The sequence below is a fragment of the Gadus morhua genome, chromosome 12 (assembly GCF_902167405.1).
Source record: "Gadus morhua chromosome 12, gadMor3.0, whole genome shotgun sequence".
Classification (NCBI taxonomy): Eukaryota; Metazoa; Chordata; class Actinopteri; order Gadiformes; family Gadidae; genus Gadus; species Gadus morhua.
Window position 1 is genome coordinate 25,383,003 of NC_044059.1, and position 18,814 is coordinate 25,401,816.

An 18,814-nucleotide genomic window follows, 5' to 3' on the forward strand; every position below is an offset into this window, starting at 1 on the left:
AAGTGAAAAAATATATTTTTTTTATTACATATTTATAATGCATGCATTGGCATTTACACACGACAAGATGTATAATACATTTTCCTTAATGTATGCAAATGCATATTAGTTACATTGTTAATAATAACAACAACACATAATCAACCTAAAATAAAGGGTAGAATGAAGCCAGAAACATCAAGTTTATACAATCAAGTTTATTCTCCAAGAGAGCCTTTGCAGAACTAGAGAAAACAAAAAAAAAGCAATCACTTCATCAGCTAGCCTTTTTTTTTTCAGAGGAAGTCCAATTTGAAAAAAAGTCCCGATAACCACAATGTGTCGTTTCAGCAATGACAATTATATTGTTTCAATTAAATAGTTTGACTTCGGTAGATTAAATAGCACAAATTGAGAATGGCCCAGCATTAACCAAGATCATGGATGAGCCATTGATGTACAGCGGACCAAAAGAAGCTGCGCTGGGAGAACGCGAAAAGATGCCACCTCGTGGTTACAACGTTCACTGTATTATTGAGCTGGTTTTCGCTTTTTATTGTGCTGTTCATTTCACAGAATACCTCGTTTCACAGAACTCATCTCGACTTGGCACCGTTAATTATGCAATGTATAAATCCCAATATTTACATAATTTTTTTTAAAAGAAAATCAATGCATTCAATTATTCAATGTCAGACCTACATTTATGCAGAATAATAAGAGTGCCCCATAGCATTTGTTTGACAGAATATAAATATTGTATCATTGTTACAAAACCTATTTTACTACCAAAGGACCCATTGTAAATCGTATTACTTGCATCAGGTCTCACTAACAAGTAACATGGTAGCTTTAATACGTAATGGCAGTTTCCAACATTACAAATGCACCAGTATTACCTATACAGATGCCTGTTACCTATATAGAACGATTCTCAAGTTAAATATACATTTCCTTTGACATCAAACTTTGTTCCGAGAAAGATTAGACATACGTGGTTATTACATTCGGTTGTCGCTCACTGATTGTTTTTTTAAAGGGATTTCCATCATAGGGAATAACTCACAGCATAATATGACAGAGGATATGACTTGAATTAGGGTCCAAAAATGCCTGTAGAAGTATGGTGATGTACCAAGGTTATCTTCTAGAAAATCTCACGTACCAGTAAATCCCTCTTTCATCGCTTTTTAAGCAAACCCATCAAAACTTTTTACGTTTATCAAAAAAGTGAGTTTAGATTGTTGTCAAGGAAGATCTATGCCTCAGATATTACTCAGAACGGTTAATAATTTGGTTTGATCTGTATAATTACTACTGACTAATTCCTAATAACAATTTGCCAGAGAAGGGTATTCAGGTTTGCATTCAGCTGCCATAACACGATTATCACACATTATGCACAAACATTGCTTGTACACACCAACAGAAAAAGGGGAAACATACATAATATAAAATAAATATGTAAAACAGGTATGTGCATTTAAAACAAACATTTCGTTTAACATACAATTATTTTAACCAGGCTGTCTCGGACAACCAAAAAAAAGACGAAGAAGGCAGCTTAGTGAATTCAAAGTAAAACAGAGGAATCGTTTTTGCAGACGGTTAATTGATTTTCCTCAAGGGCCTATCAATATAATTAAACGGTCATGTGCGCAGAACATTACACTGAAGCAATAAAATTAAACAAAAGGCCACACAAAACATTCAACTAAACTCTTAAAGAGGCATGGCAGTAACCTAAAGGTTGGTCTCCTCTACCCTTTTCCACCCGCAGTTCACAGGGGATTGATTGGTCACTGTTTGGATCAATGCACATATCGCTTGTCACATCCCCTGAGACTCTGCCATGCCGTCTTTTTGGCGGTGGCAGCTCCAGGACCGGGGCTTCAGCAACTCCAGAAAGGAAGGCTGGAAGTAAACAGATTAACCTCAGCAGCTCATGTGGAAATATAGATAACCTATGTAGGACCTAGATGGAAGAGAGAATACCGAGACATGGAGGAAGAAGATGTTTGCTAATGCATGTGACATATATTTTTATTATTTGTGTTAACACTACGTAAATGTGCACAGCAATCAATTACAAATCTGGTCCCATTACTGAAAAAACTGATAATAAATTAGCTAAATCATCAATTTACTTTGACAACCTCTCTGATCAGCTTAAAGCCTAATCATATCACGGACGAAACATTGCAAAATGTCCCTCCGGGTTCTTTGTTCAGGCAATTTGCACACAACGGCTTGATGCGATATTGTAAAGTATAATTAAATTCATAAAAAGATCAAATTTCAAATGTACCTCTGTGATGGGACAGTAGCGCTGGGCGTACCACTCCTGGCAGTACAGACAGATGATGACCCCCTGTCCCAGGAAAAGGGACGTCCACATGATGACGTTCCATATAGGACCTCTCCGCCGGTCGTGGAGGATGAAGTTGAACATCACTGTGACCGAGGGAGCAGGGTCAGTCACGGGGCAGGAGGAAGCAACATAACAACATACCCAACAGCACAACAACAATAGAAACCCGTGGTGAAAAACCAACAGAATATACTGCAGTTAAAAGGTTAACGCTTCATAGTAACTACATTCTATAACCAATTTCAGGAGTGAAACTTTTCACTTTCTGCTAAAAACCGGGAGAGAGTTGCACCTCTTTCTTCCAACGTCTACCACTTACTTCCGAAGCACATGAACAGGCAGAAGAGGACGGGGTAGAAGAAGCCAAAGCAAATGGCTAGAATGTACTCATGAACCACCGCAGACACGGTGAACACGAAAAACATGGCAGCTGCACGGAATCGCATCCCAGACATCTGGAATGACAGGGAACGAAAGAGGAAGCAAACAAGAATAGAAACGTGCAGCTCAATGTTACATGGTTGGCAGGTCTCTGAGTAATAAGCAGAATATATCAAATGTTTTAAATAAAGACAGGTGTTACAATTGCATGATAATGTGAAACATTTTTCACTTTGTATGTGGTATCCATGTACCAGCGAACCTCTTCTTCATCTAGACTTCGTTTACTCACCAACAGGAAGTCCCTGTACACATAGTAGTACAGCCAATCATGGACCACCACATTCCAAGTACGATAGTAATTGGCAAAAGACGTTGAATTCCACCAATCCTGTAACAATAAAACCAAGATTGATTCAAAATACCTTCGCAAATCACAACGTTCAGGTTTGAGAGAATACACAGTGATACCAATTCAACGTACCTTGTAAAACATTCTATCAGCAAAGCGAAGCATCTCGGCAAACGCATTGAGCCAACAGTGAAGTAAGGCAAAGAAGGCCAAGAAGAGAACCAACGCACCTAGACGGGGAGCCATAAGAAGGTCAGTGCTTGCATGACAATATATAGGTGATATCACAACACCAACAACCCTCCTTCCAATTTGGAATCAGGACGGTCAATGCCGAATTGGTCTTGGCTGCGTAGGGGCGTCCCACCTGGCAGGATGGAGTTGAAGACTCCCAGGACCAGAGACCTCAGGTCAAAGAGCTGCAGACTGATACTTCGAAACTGTGGGATGCACAGCCGTACAAAGACGTAGTAGGCGTAGAACAGACATCCCAGCACCTGGGGGACACATTTAGGAGGCGGTCTGTTTCATTTTCAGACACCTCTCTATTTGTAGAACTCACTCTTACAATGACAGTGTTACACTATAGTAATACTGGATCTTTAAATAAAAAAAATAAAAAAAGCAAACTGCAAACAAAGCGCATCAGATGTTGGTACCTGCAGTAACTTTGTGGCCACGTAACCCCACCTGATCAATGGATTCCTGGATACAAGAACAAATGTAAGATGTTGCACCTCTTCTTCGCATTTATTAGGAAGGAAGACAATGGAATCAACCACCCCAGTGAAAATGAAGAAAAGCTGGTTTTACCTGGGGTAGTGATCTCTGTAAATGAGGGTAGGCGCAAAGAGGAAATAGAGATACTGGTTGATATGTGGCCTCAATGGGACTGAGTCTGTACATGACACAAAGAGTACTTCTCAGTCAGTCTGCAAAGAGTGTAAATTACAAGTCATAGAAATGTCTTCAAAGAAGCGGACAACATACCGTTCTTCTCCTTAGCAGCTGAGAGCACTCGTGGAACGTTCTCCCGCACAAAGGAGTGCGTTTTCATCATGAGACGCACCTGGAACCGACACACAAACACATGCACAGGACACACGAAGGCGGTTCAGAAGCAGGAGGACACGGGGAGTCAAGGGAGCGCAGATCAAAAGTCAACTCTACATCATGGTCGGTCATAGCCACCGCCAGTCCGGTCCGTCACCTGCTCCAGGATAACGATGAAGGAGGACGCAGGCGGCAGGCTGTTGCTGACGGCCACGTAGGTAGGCAGGAAGCCCAGGCCCACGGCTTGGTAGAGGAGAAAGGCCGAGCCATACAGCAGGCTCCACAGCCTGGGGTGGCCACCGGAGCCACACTGACTCTGGGCCCACGTCTGGAACAGCATAAAGGGAACCAGTGACGCGGACACGCACATGTAGATCCACGTGCACACCACCAGGGGAAACTGCCCAAAGACGTAGACCAGGAGGTCAAAGTCAAGCACCAGTCTGGAGTTGAGGACAAATAGGAGAAGAAGGAAACCTTTTTTTTAATATTTGTCAGGCCATTTAATTATAAGGTGAGTGTAACACATTTCGGTCAAGTTGATCACAGTTCTGGGAATAGGAATGCAGGAAAAACTGGTTAAAGGAAAGAAAACCTCTTTTAATTAGAGATGACACAGTGAATCTATCAAACTGTATGATGAATAAATGAATACCACAAATCCTGACCACTCAACTGAGGTCCCAGATTTATAATTATCCCGAACCATGATACAATAAGTAGGCGTGTACGCTACCTGCCTTCGTCGATAAAATCCACGACCAGGGTGCTCAGGATGAAGAGGATGAGGAGGGCGATGAACATGTGGTAGATGGTCCGGATGTGGTTCACCTCAAACAGCTCACTGTGGGAAGCAGGAGATTGGAAATGGTTCATCTCTCGGACAGGAGGATGAACAGCAGTGATGGTCACTGAGATCAACGGGCTACATCTCTCGGACCCGAGACTAAACTCTACTCACTCCAGCAGGGATCTGCGGTTCACAAATTGCTTGCCCTCACCGTTGGGCGGCCGGATACTCCTAGGAAACAAAGTCAAGACAACTAAATTGAGGGGCATCAGATCTGATGAATTAAAGAGCAGAACTTGAGGCCGTTGAGGGCGAAGACAGTACCTGAGTTTGCTCCTCTCTTTGTCCGACATCGAGGGAGAGAAGTTTGCCGGTAAGGGGGTCGGCTCCAGAGAGACGGACTCCTCGATCAGACTGTCCACAAGCTCACTGACATGGCTGTCAAACTGACGGATCAGGTCACATCTCAGGTGCTGAGCAATAGGCAGAGATACAGAAACAAGTCACCGAATCAGAGGGCGGTGATGTCAAGCACTGAATGGACAGGAGAAGCTGCGTGTATATAGTGTTCTTCTGGTTCCACATGGCGATAACATGCAAACATGATGCAAATACTACTGTGTGAAAATAAGATACATGATTTTAATAGCTTAGCACATTCATTTCATTCATAAAACCAAATATAGATAATCATTTTCCCTTTTTCCTGGCAAGGTGGCCAGCATTGGGGGGAGAAGGGAAAGTGCAACCACCAATTTCTGAATTTCCATTCCGTGGTCTCATGATCAACCAAGACCAGACACAATTAATTCGCTTTCATGCATTTGTCTTCTGCTGATAACTAAAGCTTTGTTTTAAGTGACTCATCATTTGTGCCTCATCCAATTGGCCTAATGACCGACAAGACAAACAAGTCAAGTTGGGGTGATGGCTGCATAACCCATGATAATTTTTTTTTAATAAGTGCACTGTCATACAACCATGTCATACAAGGGTGTAATCTTTCTCAACCTTTCGTAGGAAGTTCAATAAACAGTTTCATCCATAGTGTCATTTTTATAAGACAGAATGAAAACTAGAACTGCAAGCAGTTATGCAGGGGTCCAAGAAGTGTGCATTTCGCCGGCACAACGCGACAAGAAATGTGCGTTTCGCCGGCACAACGCGAAGCATGTGTTCAAAACGTAAACCAATATTCAAAACGCTACCGTTTCGTTATCGAAGGACGGATCAAAAAAGTGTTTCATGCATTCTTTGCGTGTGCGTCTGAAGATGTCGTGTGCAAAGTTTGGTGTCGATTGGTCAAGAAATGTGGGAGGAGTAGGGAAAAAACAGTTTTGCGGTTTTCGCGATTTTGCGAAAAAAAATTCTAGACGCAAATGGGCGTGGCCTATGCCAAAAGATGCAGCAGACTCCAGTGAACATGTGTGTACAAGGTTTTGAATGTGGGAGGTTCGGTGTGGGAGTTATAGCCCCAAACGCGTCTTTCCTTGGTATAGCGCCACCTAGTGGCCGGCGTGTCTGGATTTAATTATCTGAGTAGCGGTGCCGGACCTGGATCTAGTCATGCAATTGGCGTGTCGGCACCATTTACGGTTTGGGCTGTGGGCCCACTTTTAGCGCGGGAAGTATAATAACTAGAACTGCAAGCAGTTATGCAGGGGTCCAAGAAGTGTGCATTTCGCCGGCACAACGCGACAAGAAATGTGCGTTTCGCCGGCACAACGCGAAGCAAGTATTCAAAACGCTACCGTGAACAACATGTGGATATAAAGGTTTTGACTGTGGGAGCTTCGGTGTGGGAGTTATAGCCTAAAACGCGTTTTCAGAACATTCCATTGGCCAGTTGGGAAATATATTATTTCGTCGTTTTTTTGCGCCCCCTTGTGGCTAAATTTCCCAAAGACAATTTTCCTTTGCCAAATAACTCCCGCCCACATTAATAATTCTTGGCCATATTTTCTATATAGACTTGGGTTTGCCCCTTGATGGTTTCCCTTGAGTTTGAAGAACATTCCTTTGGCCAATTAGAAGATATACAATTTCCTCGTTTATTGCGCCCCCTAATGACGAATTTTTCCGAATTTTTTATCGAACGACATTAAGGTTAGCACCAACATGTGTGTAAAATTTGGACTCGATCCGATGTCTCATTTTGGATTTCTTTGGATTTTTGCTATTCCACGTCTAATTTAGCTAATAAACCAATATTCCAAATGCTACCGTTTCGTCGTCGAAGGTCGGATCAAAAAAGTGTTTCATGCATTCTTTGCGTGAGTGTCTGAAGATGTCGTGTGCAAAGTTTGGTGTCGATTGGTCAAGAAATGTGGGAGGAGTAGGGAAAATACAGTTTTGCGGTTTTCGCGATTTTGCGAAAAAAAATTATAGACGCAAATGGGCGTGGCCTATGCCAAAAGATGCGGCAGACTCCAGTGAATATGTGCGTACAAGTTTTTGACTGTGGGAGGTTCGGTGTGGGAGTTATAGCCCCAAACGCGTATTCCTTGGTATAGCGCCACCTAGTGACCGGCGTGTCTGGATTTTGTCGTCTGCGTAGTCCGAAGAGATCGGGATCTAGTCATGTAATTGGCGTGTGTGCACCATTTACGGTTTGGGCTGTGGTACCACTTTTAGGGGGGTAAGTATAATAATAATAGGAAGAAAAATCCTTACAAAAACAATAGGGATCCAACCTGTTGGCTTGGACCCCTAATAATAATAACTAGAACTGCAAGCAGTTATGCAGGGGTCCAAGAAGTGTGCATTTCGCCGGCACAACGCGACAAGAAATGTGCGTTTCGCCGGCACAACGCGAAGCATGTGTTCAAAACGCTACCCTGAACCTGTGGATACAAAGGATTTGACTGTGGTAGGAGTAGCGAGAAGTCAGTGTAGCGTTTTCGCGGCGAAATTTTGTAGAAGATATACAATTTCCTCGTTTATGGCGCCCCCTAATGGCGAAATTTTCCGAAGTTTTTGTCGTACGACAGTAAGGTTAGCACCAACATGTGTGTAAAATTTGGAGTCGATCCGATGTGTAATTTTGATTTTTTTGGGATTTTGGATTTTCCACGTCTAATTTAGCTAATAAACCAAAATTCAAAACGCAACCGTTTCGTCGTCGAAGGTCGGATCAAAAAAGTAATGCAGGAATTCTTTTCGTGTAAGTCTGAAGATGCCGTGTGTAAAGTTTGGTGTTGATTGGTCGAGAAATGTGGGAGGAGTAGCGAAAAAACATTTTTGCGGTTTTCGCGATTTAGCGAAAAATATTCATAGACGCAAATGGGCGTGGCCTAGGTCAAAAGATGCAGCAGACTCCAGTGCATCTTTGGGTACAAGTTTTTGGACTCTGGAAGGTTCGGTGTGGGAGTTATAGCCCCGAACGTGTTTTCCTAGGTATAGCGCCACCTAGTGGCCGGCATGTCTGGATTTTGGCGTCTGCGTAGTCCCCACGGATCTGGATCTAGTCATGCAATTGGCGTGTCGGCACCATTTACGGTTTGGGCTGCGGTACCACTTTCAAGGAGGTAAGTATAATAATAAACACTACAAAAACAATAGGGATCCAACCTGTTGGCTTGGACCCCTAAAAATCCTTACAAAAACAATAGGGATCCAATCCTGTTGGCTTGGACCCCTAATAATGGTAATAAAGAGGAATAATAACTTAGATATTAAGGCTTTTTCCTTATAACAAACCTCTGCTTTCATCTTCAGTTGCAGTTTCTTGCTGATCACATATTCTAATTCCATTTTTCCTGCAATTATAAAAAATGGAAAAGGCATTACATCATTTTGTAGAATGAATACATAGCTTATGCAGAAATGCCAATAAAAAGTCCTTTGAGTGGACTTTGGCTCCATTCAAATGAAGCCTTTTGGTCAAATTCATTGACACACACCAAAATCAACAGAGCCAGTTTCCTGATTAAGATTACTAAGGCTTACTGATGGGCATAGGTAAATAAACAATGAGCAAACATATATTAGCTGCCTGTAACACAAACAGATGTCATGAGTACAGGTACATTTCAGGACCAAGCACTGTGCTCTTTATTTCCTTGTAGTATATTCAAAATCAGGAAATGACAGAAATAACAAAACATGAAGGTCCAAGTAATGCTATCAGGCCTATAGACCAGTTTATATACTAGTCAACTTATTATTTTGTAAGTCCTATAATTTTTTTAAATGGGGTTTTCAACTGTGGATTTTTACGCCTCTGCTATGAAAGACAATGACAAGATATATTACTCATATACAGCAGCATCATGTGTTTAAGTGATATTTCAGTAAGATGACCACAAATAAAGTAGCTGCAATACAATTTGTAATGAACTTTGCCATTAATGTGAGGTCATGCGTCCTAAGGAGTGTTTTTGGCTGGGAGTATCTATTTGAACAACACACTGTTGAGCTGCCAGTTCTTCGCAGGCATGTGATGCAATAGGTGAATCAGGATGAGACACAGACACATGGCCAGTAACAAAGCAGTTCAACAATGTAGGGTGATAGACTACACCTTGTTAGGATGCATCCTTACTTCCCTATTCCTAGCATTGGATGTGTAATACACTCACAAGTAGGCCTACACCAACAATGTCCAATCACCTATCTTAATTACCTTTGTATTACATTTTCAAAAAGATACCTACATTGAGTGGACTATATTCAACATTCGCAGTGCCTCCTTTAACAAAAAATAGCATAATTGAATTGGGATTTAATCCCATCTAGCCACCGTGACCCTTGGCAATAGGAATATCCAGTCACTTATTCTCACCGTTGCTGTTTATGAGGTCTCCAAAGCCCTGCCGTTCCTCAGCCTGACTGCCTTCCATCACAATAGGGCTTTTCAGGTCAGGAAACGCAGGCATTTCGGGGATGATTCGCATACGTGGCCGAAGACCATTACAATCTCCACTTTCCATCCTGTAAAACACGATAACAAAAAGTGTGCGGTTGTGTTCAAATGTTGCACACTGTTTCTTGTGTTTCTTGCATGCATTTTTACAAGATTTGCACGGAATCAACAAGCCACGTATAAACTTCAAGAATTCCATGGATTTGGTTGTCAAATTCTCCCCAAACAAACAAATAGAGCGCAGGTGACAAGCGATGCAAACGTGCGCACATGACCGACGTGAGGAAGATAAACAGACCTGTGAGTTCGAGACGGGTGATCCCAATTCAAGGACACAGCTAGCCATTCAACCCCCGCTCGGATCAGAGACTAAACAAAATCGTATTCTTATCAAATCGGTTGTAGGTAAAACTGGGTCACGTCATTCACTGTTATAGCGTTTGTCAGAGCTAATCAAATCTATGGGTCAAATAAGATCACTTGTTGATGTGACTGTCGTTAGCTAGCAAACATGCACCGGGACTCGGGTAGTTACGAGTGTTGCCTCACAAACCTATCTCCGCCGCTCTGATGAAGGCGATATCCGACGGAGTAAATGCCTGTTGGAATTTCCACCTGTTATTGTCACCCACGGCAGCCAGATCGCAGAACATCCAAGTAAATATTGAGGCGATGTTGAACAGGACTTGGTTCTAATTGGTCAAAAGTCTCTCCTCCTTTTCTACGTCAGCGTTCCAATCCTTTGCGTGGACTTGTGTGAAAGCAATTCAAATAGGACACCGAAATGGTATGAGGATTGAACATGTCATGGCTATAATATGGCTAAACACAAAATATTGTTGTTCTCTATGTAAACACAGTAACAGGTACAGTGTTTAACCTCACAACGTTAAAACATTGACAATTAAGAAATGCAATATGTAAAGACTGTATCTTATAATCCTCCTGAATCCTACAAATAAATTAACCAGTAACCATAGCTATTTACATGAATTTACACACACACGCACACACACACACACACACACACACACACACACACACACACACACACACACACACACACACACACACACACACACACACACACACACACACACACACACACACACACACACAAACTAAATGTAATTATTTGCATGTTGTCCAAAGAAGTAGGTTGTCGAGACAGAAACATAGGCCATATAAAAAACAATGAAGCAAACTTCTCCATGTGCTGCAGAAGTCATTAGTAGTATTGAGTGCATTACTGGTGGTACGGCCACATATTACTGCTCTAATTAATTATCAACTGTCAAATTAATAGTTTGTAAACAGTTGTAATGTCTTACCATAAAATTCTGCCTCAACAAATTGTGCCACGTATACATAAATACTCTATGCTAGAAGTATTTTGTTACATAAATGCGATAAAATATTGAAGACAAAATTATAAGAACTGAATAATTTCACACACTATTACGCACCAATAATAATAAAGAAAGAATAAAATATGAAGCAAATATTTAATGAGGGCCATAAACTTCTACTGAGTTGAATTTGTCCTAATGAACCCTGGTTAGATGAGATCCGAATATTAGACAGCCAATATTCAGTTAGTCCTTTGCAACCGTTTACAAAGAACGACTTCCACTTCAATCTTAATAGGATTTATTATCAACCGGCAAGGTTGAGAAGCAACTCCTGCAAACTCTGTTTCTTTGGGCAAGAAGACAAGGAGGGCAAACTGTTGGCCTGTCAGGTGCGTTCGGTTAGTGCCTCTAGAGTACATGGATCCCTAGAACAAGGTCAGCTGCAAGCGACTATACGACGAACTCGACTGAAATTAGTAAAACTAGTTCTATTCTTCCAAACATTCTCCACACGATTGGAACAGCCCTAACCCTCCTTTGTCTCTAAACGTATAAACAAAGTTAACAAAACCAGTTCCGGGAGAATTGGGAGCACCCATAACCTTTTTGAAGGAATGGGATGAACAGAGGATTGAACACAAAGCACATCTCACACAATAAAATACATTTATTAATTAATTAATTAATTAATTTTGTTTGTGTTGATATGGATCCTCCTGGGTCTGAAATAAAGAATTATATCACACAGCTGGCCCACACAGCTATTCAATTAGTAAATTTCCTGGACCTGATTGCTACACTACTGAGTTTTACACAGCCTTTTGAGGGTATTCAAGGATGCCCTTCTGAAGGGCCGTCTACCACCTACCTTGTCGGAGACCTCAATGACTTCATTGCCCCAGGAGGACAAAGATCCGCTCCTCTGTAGAAGCTACAGACCGATCTTCGGTCAAACAAACTGGCTGCTGACTATTAATGACCTTTTAGTAAAAAGTGTTTTTCCCTTGTTTGCATTTTTTCGTTGTTCAGGATTACCATGTCAGATGGTGACATGTAAATAACTTGTACACTCCTCCCTATATTCGCAAGTCCCAGTCGGCTGCAGTTCTCTGTGTTATCTACATAAATGTAGAAAACAATTTCTAACTTATTTATAGCAATATTTATTATTACTATAACATTGTTATTGTTGTTTTACTATTTAATAAAAACAATTCTACCTTTCCTTAGCTTATCCTTATTGTTTGTCATGGTTATTTGTTCCCTCCTCATTTGGTATACGTGTGTGACCGAGAATAATGGACGGACGTGGCCGGGAGAATGGCCGACCTCTGACCTCTCAGGGGCAGAGTGACCGGCTGTGATCTAGCTTGGATAAAAGTAGACATTACTGAGTACACAGTGTCAACCTCATGGCCAATGGTTTATGTCTGTAAAAAACAATCAAGAGATATTGAAAAAGAACAAATACCTTTGTTATATTATGGCAAGTGCAAAGTAAATAACATCACTACATATGTTTCATCCCAGAAGGCAGTGTTACCCAACATACATATAATTCAAGTTACAGGGAAACTTTGTAACAACGAAACAATGAACAATCCATTCAATTATCACACTCAATTAAGATTTACACACTGAAACAATTATATAAAGATGTAATACAGGATGAATTGAAATAATACTATTCATGTTAATGCAAAAAAACAACAACGAACAATAGTTATTTACATAATACACACACACACACACACACACACACACACACACACACACACACACACACACACACACACACACACACACACACACACACACACACACACACACACACACACACACACACACACACACACACAAACACTATAGGAAGCAGAGGGGTCCCAGGACAGCAGTTATCTCAGGAAGCTGGGAGGAAAGCCCTGGGACGTCCACACCAACACTTTGGACAGGAAGTAGCTTCATATCACCTCTGTGGAGGTCTGCACTTCCCATAACCCTCACCAGTAAATTGACCTAGAGCCAATAAGGGGAAAGAGACACACAGACGATGTTTCTACTATGGAAGGGAAGAAAAACCACATTAATGTTTATTATAAAATTGTGTTTGTATCTATTTAAAAAAAAAAGAATTTACAAGACAAGTAAGCCAACACGAGAAACCCTCTTTATTTAAAGTTTCCATATGTCTGAAAAAAATCACTTTGCAAAAACTAAAAGATTCCTGATGCTTCATGATGGCTAGATGGATCAGAATGTTATTGAGTCTCACCTCACAGTCGTCCCTGGATATTGTAATGAGGTTCGAACCAATTTCCGTCCCAGAGTCTCCCAGCAAGTGGACAAGGATATTGGCTGAATCAGGTATGTACGCTCTGCTGGAGTGATTGGTGGGACGATGGATGGTCACACTCTGGAAGGACGTGAGACTGTGTAACTGTAGAAACCTCAGCTGGACTACACCCAGGCCTGCATACTCAACCTACAAGAAATTATGGTTTTTGTTCAGTGGAATCGCTTTAACAAAAGCACTTCCCATAATGATGTTGCATGATACTCAATTCATAAGTGTTTCCTCATTTTACAGTCCCACCGTTTTGAAACTTTGCTGATCAGTCATCCAATGCATGGTTGGTGTCCTTTTTAAAATGTCTGGTTCCCAGCTCCCTGTAATCTAAAGAAGAACAGAGGTTTTGTGCTGCTCTGCATTAAAGGTCATAACATCGTTCATAACATGGTCATAACATAACATAATTCCAGGTTTGTTATTGTTTGAAAAAGCTGAGCCGTTGTCTTGCTTTTGTCATTAGAATCCATCCATTTAAAATATTCAGTCATCATGACATTTTTCCAAAGCACAGTGAAGCAACACAGAGCTAGTTTCACATCCTGCTTCTGTTGCAAAGTCTGGAACAGACCGTTAAAATGTCATGCATATCTATTTATTGGAGGCTTGGTAGGCCAAATGCAAATTGTAAGTTTGTTGTCATTTGCACAGCAGCTGCCAAATTGGCAAAGAAACACTTAACCTTCATGTTTCCACAACAGTGCAAAACAGGTAACATGAATACTAATAATCTGTGTAAACCCTCAATTTAAATTATCAATGTAAACCATCAATATAATAATCCATGTAAACTCTAAATCAAAACCATCCATGTAAACCCTAAATAATAACAATCTATGTAAACCCTAAATAATGATAATCCATGTTATCCATAAAAAATAATAACCCATGAATTGTAGACATTAAAAACTTTTGGTGCTTTTGGTCAATTATTTGTCAAATGTTTTGCATTATGTTGATCACAGAGTAAATTCAAATCAACGTGCTAATAAAAAGGACAATGATCTGTCAGTCCTTTTTCGAAGCCAAAGCTGTTTTTTTTTGTTACCTGTGGCGGTTGAGGGTTAATACAGGTTGATCCCCCTGCTGTGAAGTTACAGAACACCAGCACAGCGTCAAAAGGACAGCCCTGGTTAGGATCCATGTAGAAGTAACCTAAAACATATCAATGTTTATGGTAAATAATAGCATGCGGAATGGAACAATGGCCTTTCAAAATACCTAATAAAAAAATTAACATTTCTCAAAGTAATATCATTGAGTGTGAGATGCTACAGTATTTCAACCGATAATGGTATTCAGAATACTGAACAAGACACTGTTGACGCTTTTTACTTACTGTCAATGGTGCCCACTCTTTTTCTTATCATAGATAGATGTGGACATTTCCGGAATCAGGAAACTAAAAACCTGTTTGGGGACGTACCATCATTGAGATCAGGGTAGATGAGTCCTAGCTCATAACAGGTGGTGCCAGGGTTCCTCTGTGTCCCTTGAGGCCAGCTGAAGAATTCCTCGTAATCCTCAGGAGATCTCCTAGATAATGACCTAGACTGCTGAGAAAAGGAATCCAATGAATCATTTATTCAATACACGGGAGAACAGCTTAGCCAGCAGGCAAGACAGCCGTTCAGTCAGACAACAAACTTATAAACCCGAAAACAAAAATATATATTAACTTAAGGTTGCACCAACTTTTTGTCTTCCTCTTCTTCGTGATGTGAGTTTGGGTTTTATCTTTTGTTTCGGATTCTGGGTCAACACAGGTCTTAAGGTATCTCTTGTTCTGGGTCTTAACCCAGGCCTTGTGCTTTGTCTTGGCGGTGCTGGAGGTCTTTTCCTGGGCCTTGGCTTGCCTGGTTTACCTGGTTTACCCTGTGAAGAAAAAAGCCATTAACAAAGTTAAAGCTTTATGTCTCAAAAGAAACCCTGCATATAGTCTTGGGTAATTGCATCCACATTATATACACATTGTTGTATTGTGTTTGTTAGATGTGTTAAAGTCATGTTTTACCGGTAGTCCAAGTTTGCCCCTCACACCTTTCGGCCCTCTGTTTCCTTGTACACCGTTCACTCCCTGTGATGACCCAAAAACAGTGACACAGGGAATGTGGAGGATCCAGGCCGATCATAATGTTGAAAAAGATTTCACAAAGATGTTATTCTTGTAGCTGTTGGGAGTCAGCGTCAGTATTGTCTACTCTGATTGGATGAATTGTATTGGTATGTAAACAGATGTTGGACGTGACCTGAAAATAACCCTAACATTGTGACTTTGTCCAATGAAAATTTGGCTTTGCATCCCTGAAAGACATGAATACAATATTTTGTGTAAAATCCCACTTCATATTGATAACACAATCAGTTTTCACACTTGTTGGGCAGCCATATGCTCCACTGGCTCCCGAGCTGTCTGACCTCTGACCCCTTGGGCTAGGTCAACACCATGTGAACGCTGTATTATGGAAAAGGATTTAACGATCCATTACGATAAAATCTGGTAACCTGTGCATCAGATTGAGATATCATATACAAAGAGCTTGCTGGTGTGAGAAATCATCGATCAAGGCTCCAGTATGTCTGTCTCTTGCATGATCCCATGAAGCAATTGAGAATGAGTTCATTGAGGTCACGGAAAATATCATTGGGATGGACGCCTAGGTGGATGCCATTTGTGGATGTATCATCCATCGGATTAGATTAGTCATCCGAGAGTGCTTATAGGGGGAGCTTTGAAGGTAGACCTAGTACTGTGTGTGTGTGTGTGTGTGGGGGGGGGGAGTTTGTGGGTGTGTGCGCGGGTGTGTGGGTGAGTTTTTGCATGCATGAGCGTGTGCATGTAGATACTCACCTTCTTTCCAAGGAGACCCTTTAATACCAATAGAAAGGGAATTGATCGGATTATTATGGTCATAAGCAGATATTTAATGTTACATTTTTCCTAGGGATGAAGGTCAAAGTCACATACAGGTGTTCCTTGGAATCCTTCTTTCCCAGGTGGACCATGCAGGCCGGTATATCCCTGGAAAACGTTAAATATAGCTACATAAAAAGGCAACCGTGCAATCCTACTCAATGATATCTAATGGATAGGATAGCTTTCGACATGCGGTCTTTCAGCTTGTAAGATATAAAAGACGCAAACCTCCATTCCTTTCAGACCTCTTCGACCATTATGTCCCTGTAATCCGTGGTCCCCCTAGCAATAATTATCATAGAGACAAAAAGACCATGCATGTCAATGTTGATACAATATGATTATGTTATTTCGCCCAAGCTTTAGTTTAGTATATTCATTTGAACCTACTTTTGGCCCCTGTGGTCCGATTGGTCCTTTTAAACCTCCATCACCTGGGAGACCCTATATGTAAAAAAAGAGTGGGTCCAGATAAAGACTTTAAATCAGAGATTTAAAAAATAACACCAACCAAAGCGATGTAATTATATTTGGTCAACTCCATGATCGCAGTTGTCATTGATTCTGCATTCAAAATTGTCGAATCATCAAATGACTTTGGACCTTTTTGCCAGCGTTTCTGATCTCCCCCTTTTCTCCCCTGAGTCCAGGAATACCCTGCACACAATTTCCAGAAATGTTTTGCATGGAAAATATCTTCATGTAGTCACAGAAATTGATTCAATGTATGCAAAGTGTACAAAATAGTATAGTATACTGTTGATGTACCTGTGGGCCCATTGGTCCAGGAAGCCCGTGGTCCCCCTTTGGTCCAGAATAACCCTTCAGCGCCGAACAGTAGAGAAATCATTGAATAATATGTCTTGATACTATTACATTAGTCAAACAGATTATACAAGAGAAATGTCAAGGATCATGGGAATACTGCATTATTGGTTAGTGTCATACCTTAAACCCTGGTGAACCACTGTTCCCTGTGGTGCCAGGTTGCCCAGGTGATCCCTGTTAAAGTAAACCAAAATAAGGATTTTATATGTGATATGCTATGGCGGACCAACACAATCTAAAGCCATACTGGCACTCTGTATTTTAATCAACTCACTGCAACAATTAAATATTAGCCCACCATTTTGCCAGTCAACCCAGGTGATCCAGGAGCTCCAATGAACCCGGTTCTACCCTTTGGTGTAAAAGGATGGATACAAGAATGTTGAAACCAAAAAATGATTCCACAATCATTAAACTATAAACTATTACATGATATATCCTACCGTATAGCCTTCATTTCCCTCCACTCCTAGTAAGCCATCCAAACCACTAAGGCCCTGGAGATACGCAATGAAAAGATCTTTATTAAAATCATTCATTTTGTTTTATCATAATAATACATTTAATTTATAACGCACTTTACATCAACTCAAGGACCCTTAAAGTATTACAATGCACATGTAAAAGGATAAATACATCATAAAAGACTTTAAAAATAGATTAAAAAGATAAAGAAAAAACAGAGAAAAAAAACATTTAAACATTTAAAATAGGAGTTTAGCCAAAGGCTTTTCTTAAAAGATGGGTTTTCAGGCCTTTTTTTAAATAATCCGCAGTCTTTGGGGCCCTTAGATGGTCAGGGAGAGCATTCCACAGGCTGGGTTTTGTCCCTTGAATAACGATTAGGCGCTTGCTTTGCATTTATTGTTATACTTGCTTTCAATATGTGTGCTGCTAATGGACTACCTGGTTTGCGTATTAGTGTTGCCTATAGGGATACTTGGTTTGAGTATTAGTGTTTCTAACAGGGATACTTGGTTTATGTATTAGTAATGCTGAAACTTATATAGGGATACTTTGTTTGTGTATTAGTGTTGCTAATAGGGATACTTGGTTTGTGTATTAGTATTGCTAATAGGTATACGTGGTTTGTGTATTAGTGTTGCTAATAGGGATACTTGGTTTGTGTATTAGTATCGCTAATAGGGATACGTGGTTTGAATATTAGTGTTACTAATAGGTATACTTGGTTTGTGCATTATGCTAATAATGCTAATATAGGGATACTTGCAGGCTTTCCATGTCTTCCTTCGGGGCCAGAACTCCCTTTGGGACCACGAGCTCCCTGAAACACATTGGTATTATATCCCATTTTATATTTTCAGTGATCGTGTTCGATAGAAATGAGATAGAACATCAATTCAAAAAACTCACAGACTTCCCTGGACCACCTTTGCTTCCTCTGTGCCCATTTCGGCTACTTTTCCCCTTTTTTAGGAAAAGGAACAAATAAACGGTGTGTCTTTGGGTTAGACAGAGAGCAGTATCTCCAGTTGTGCCACTCTACTATTGGTCCTTGGGTAGATTGGGTGATTGTTGGGTGATTGTGTGTATGATGTGTTCCTTCCCTCGTACCTTTG

General features: G+C 40.8%; 1 protein-coding gene across 2 annotated transcripts; it reads right to left on the reverse strand.

Moving 5' to 3' along the window:
- Positions 1-177: 177 nt before the first annotated feature.
- Positions 178-10,512, reverse strand: soat1 (sterol O-acyltransferase 1). Of its 2 annotated transcripts, XM_030371803.1 has the most exons (17): positions 10,344-10,512; positions 10,089-10,159; positions 9,710-9,858; positions 8,626-8,684; positions 5,251-5,399; positions 5,098-5,157; positions 4,873-4,980; positions 4,294-4,579; positions 4,074-4,152; positions 3,897-3,981; positions 3,743-3,788; positions 3,451-3,580; positions 3,216-3,313; positions 3,024-3,122; positions 2,670-2,805; positions 2,288-2,433; positions 178-1,893 (listed from the first exon to the last, which is right to left on the reverse strand). In XM_030371803.1, exons 3-17 carry the CDS (start codon positions 9,855-9,857, stop codon positions 1,810-1,812), a joined length of 1,713 nt encoding a protein of 570 aa, XP_030227663.1. In that variant the 5' UTR covers position 9,858; positions 10,089-10,159; positions 10,344-10,512; the 3' UTR covers positions 178-1,809. The 2 variants fall into 2 exon arrangements, with proteins under 2 accessions (XP_030227663.1, XP_030227664.1); XM_030371804.1 differs by lacking the exon at positions 10,089-10,159.
- Between the last annotated feature and the right edge of the window lie 8,302 nt (positions 10,513-18,814).

Excerpts from the sequence above, each read along its gene's own strand:
- soat1 (XM_030371804.1), bottom strand. The coding sequence starts at position 9,857 with ATGGAAAGTGGAGATTGTAATGGTCTTCGGCCACGTATGCGAATCATC. Across the intron at positions 5,158-5,250 it reads AAAGAGAGGAGCAAACTCAG|GAGTATCCGGCCGCCCAACG; the intron begins GTACTGTCTTCG and ends TTTGTTTCCTAG. Across the intron at positions 2,806-3,023 it reads TGTACAGGGACTTCCTGTTG|ATGTCTGGGATGCGATTCCG; the intron begins GTGAGTAAACGA and ends CTGTCATTCCAG.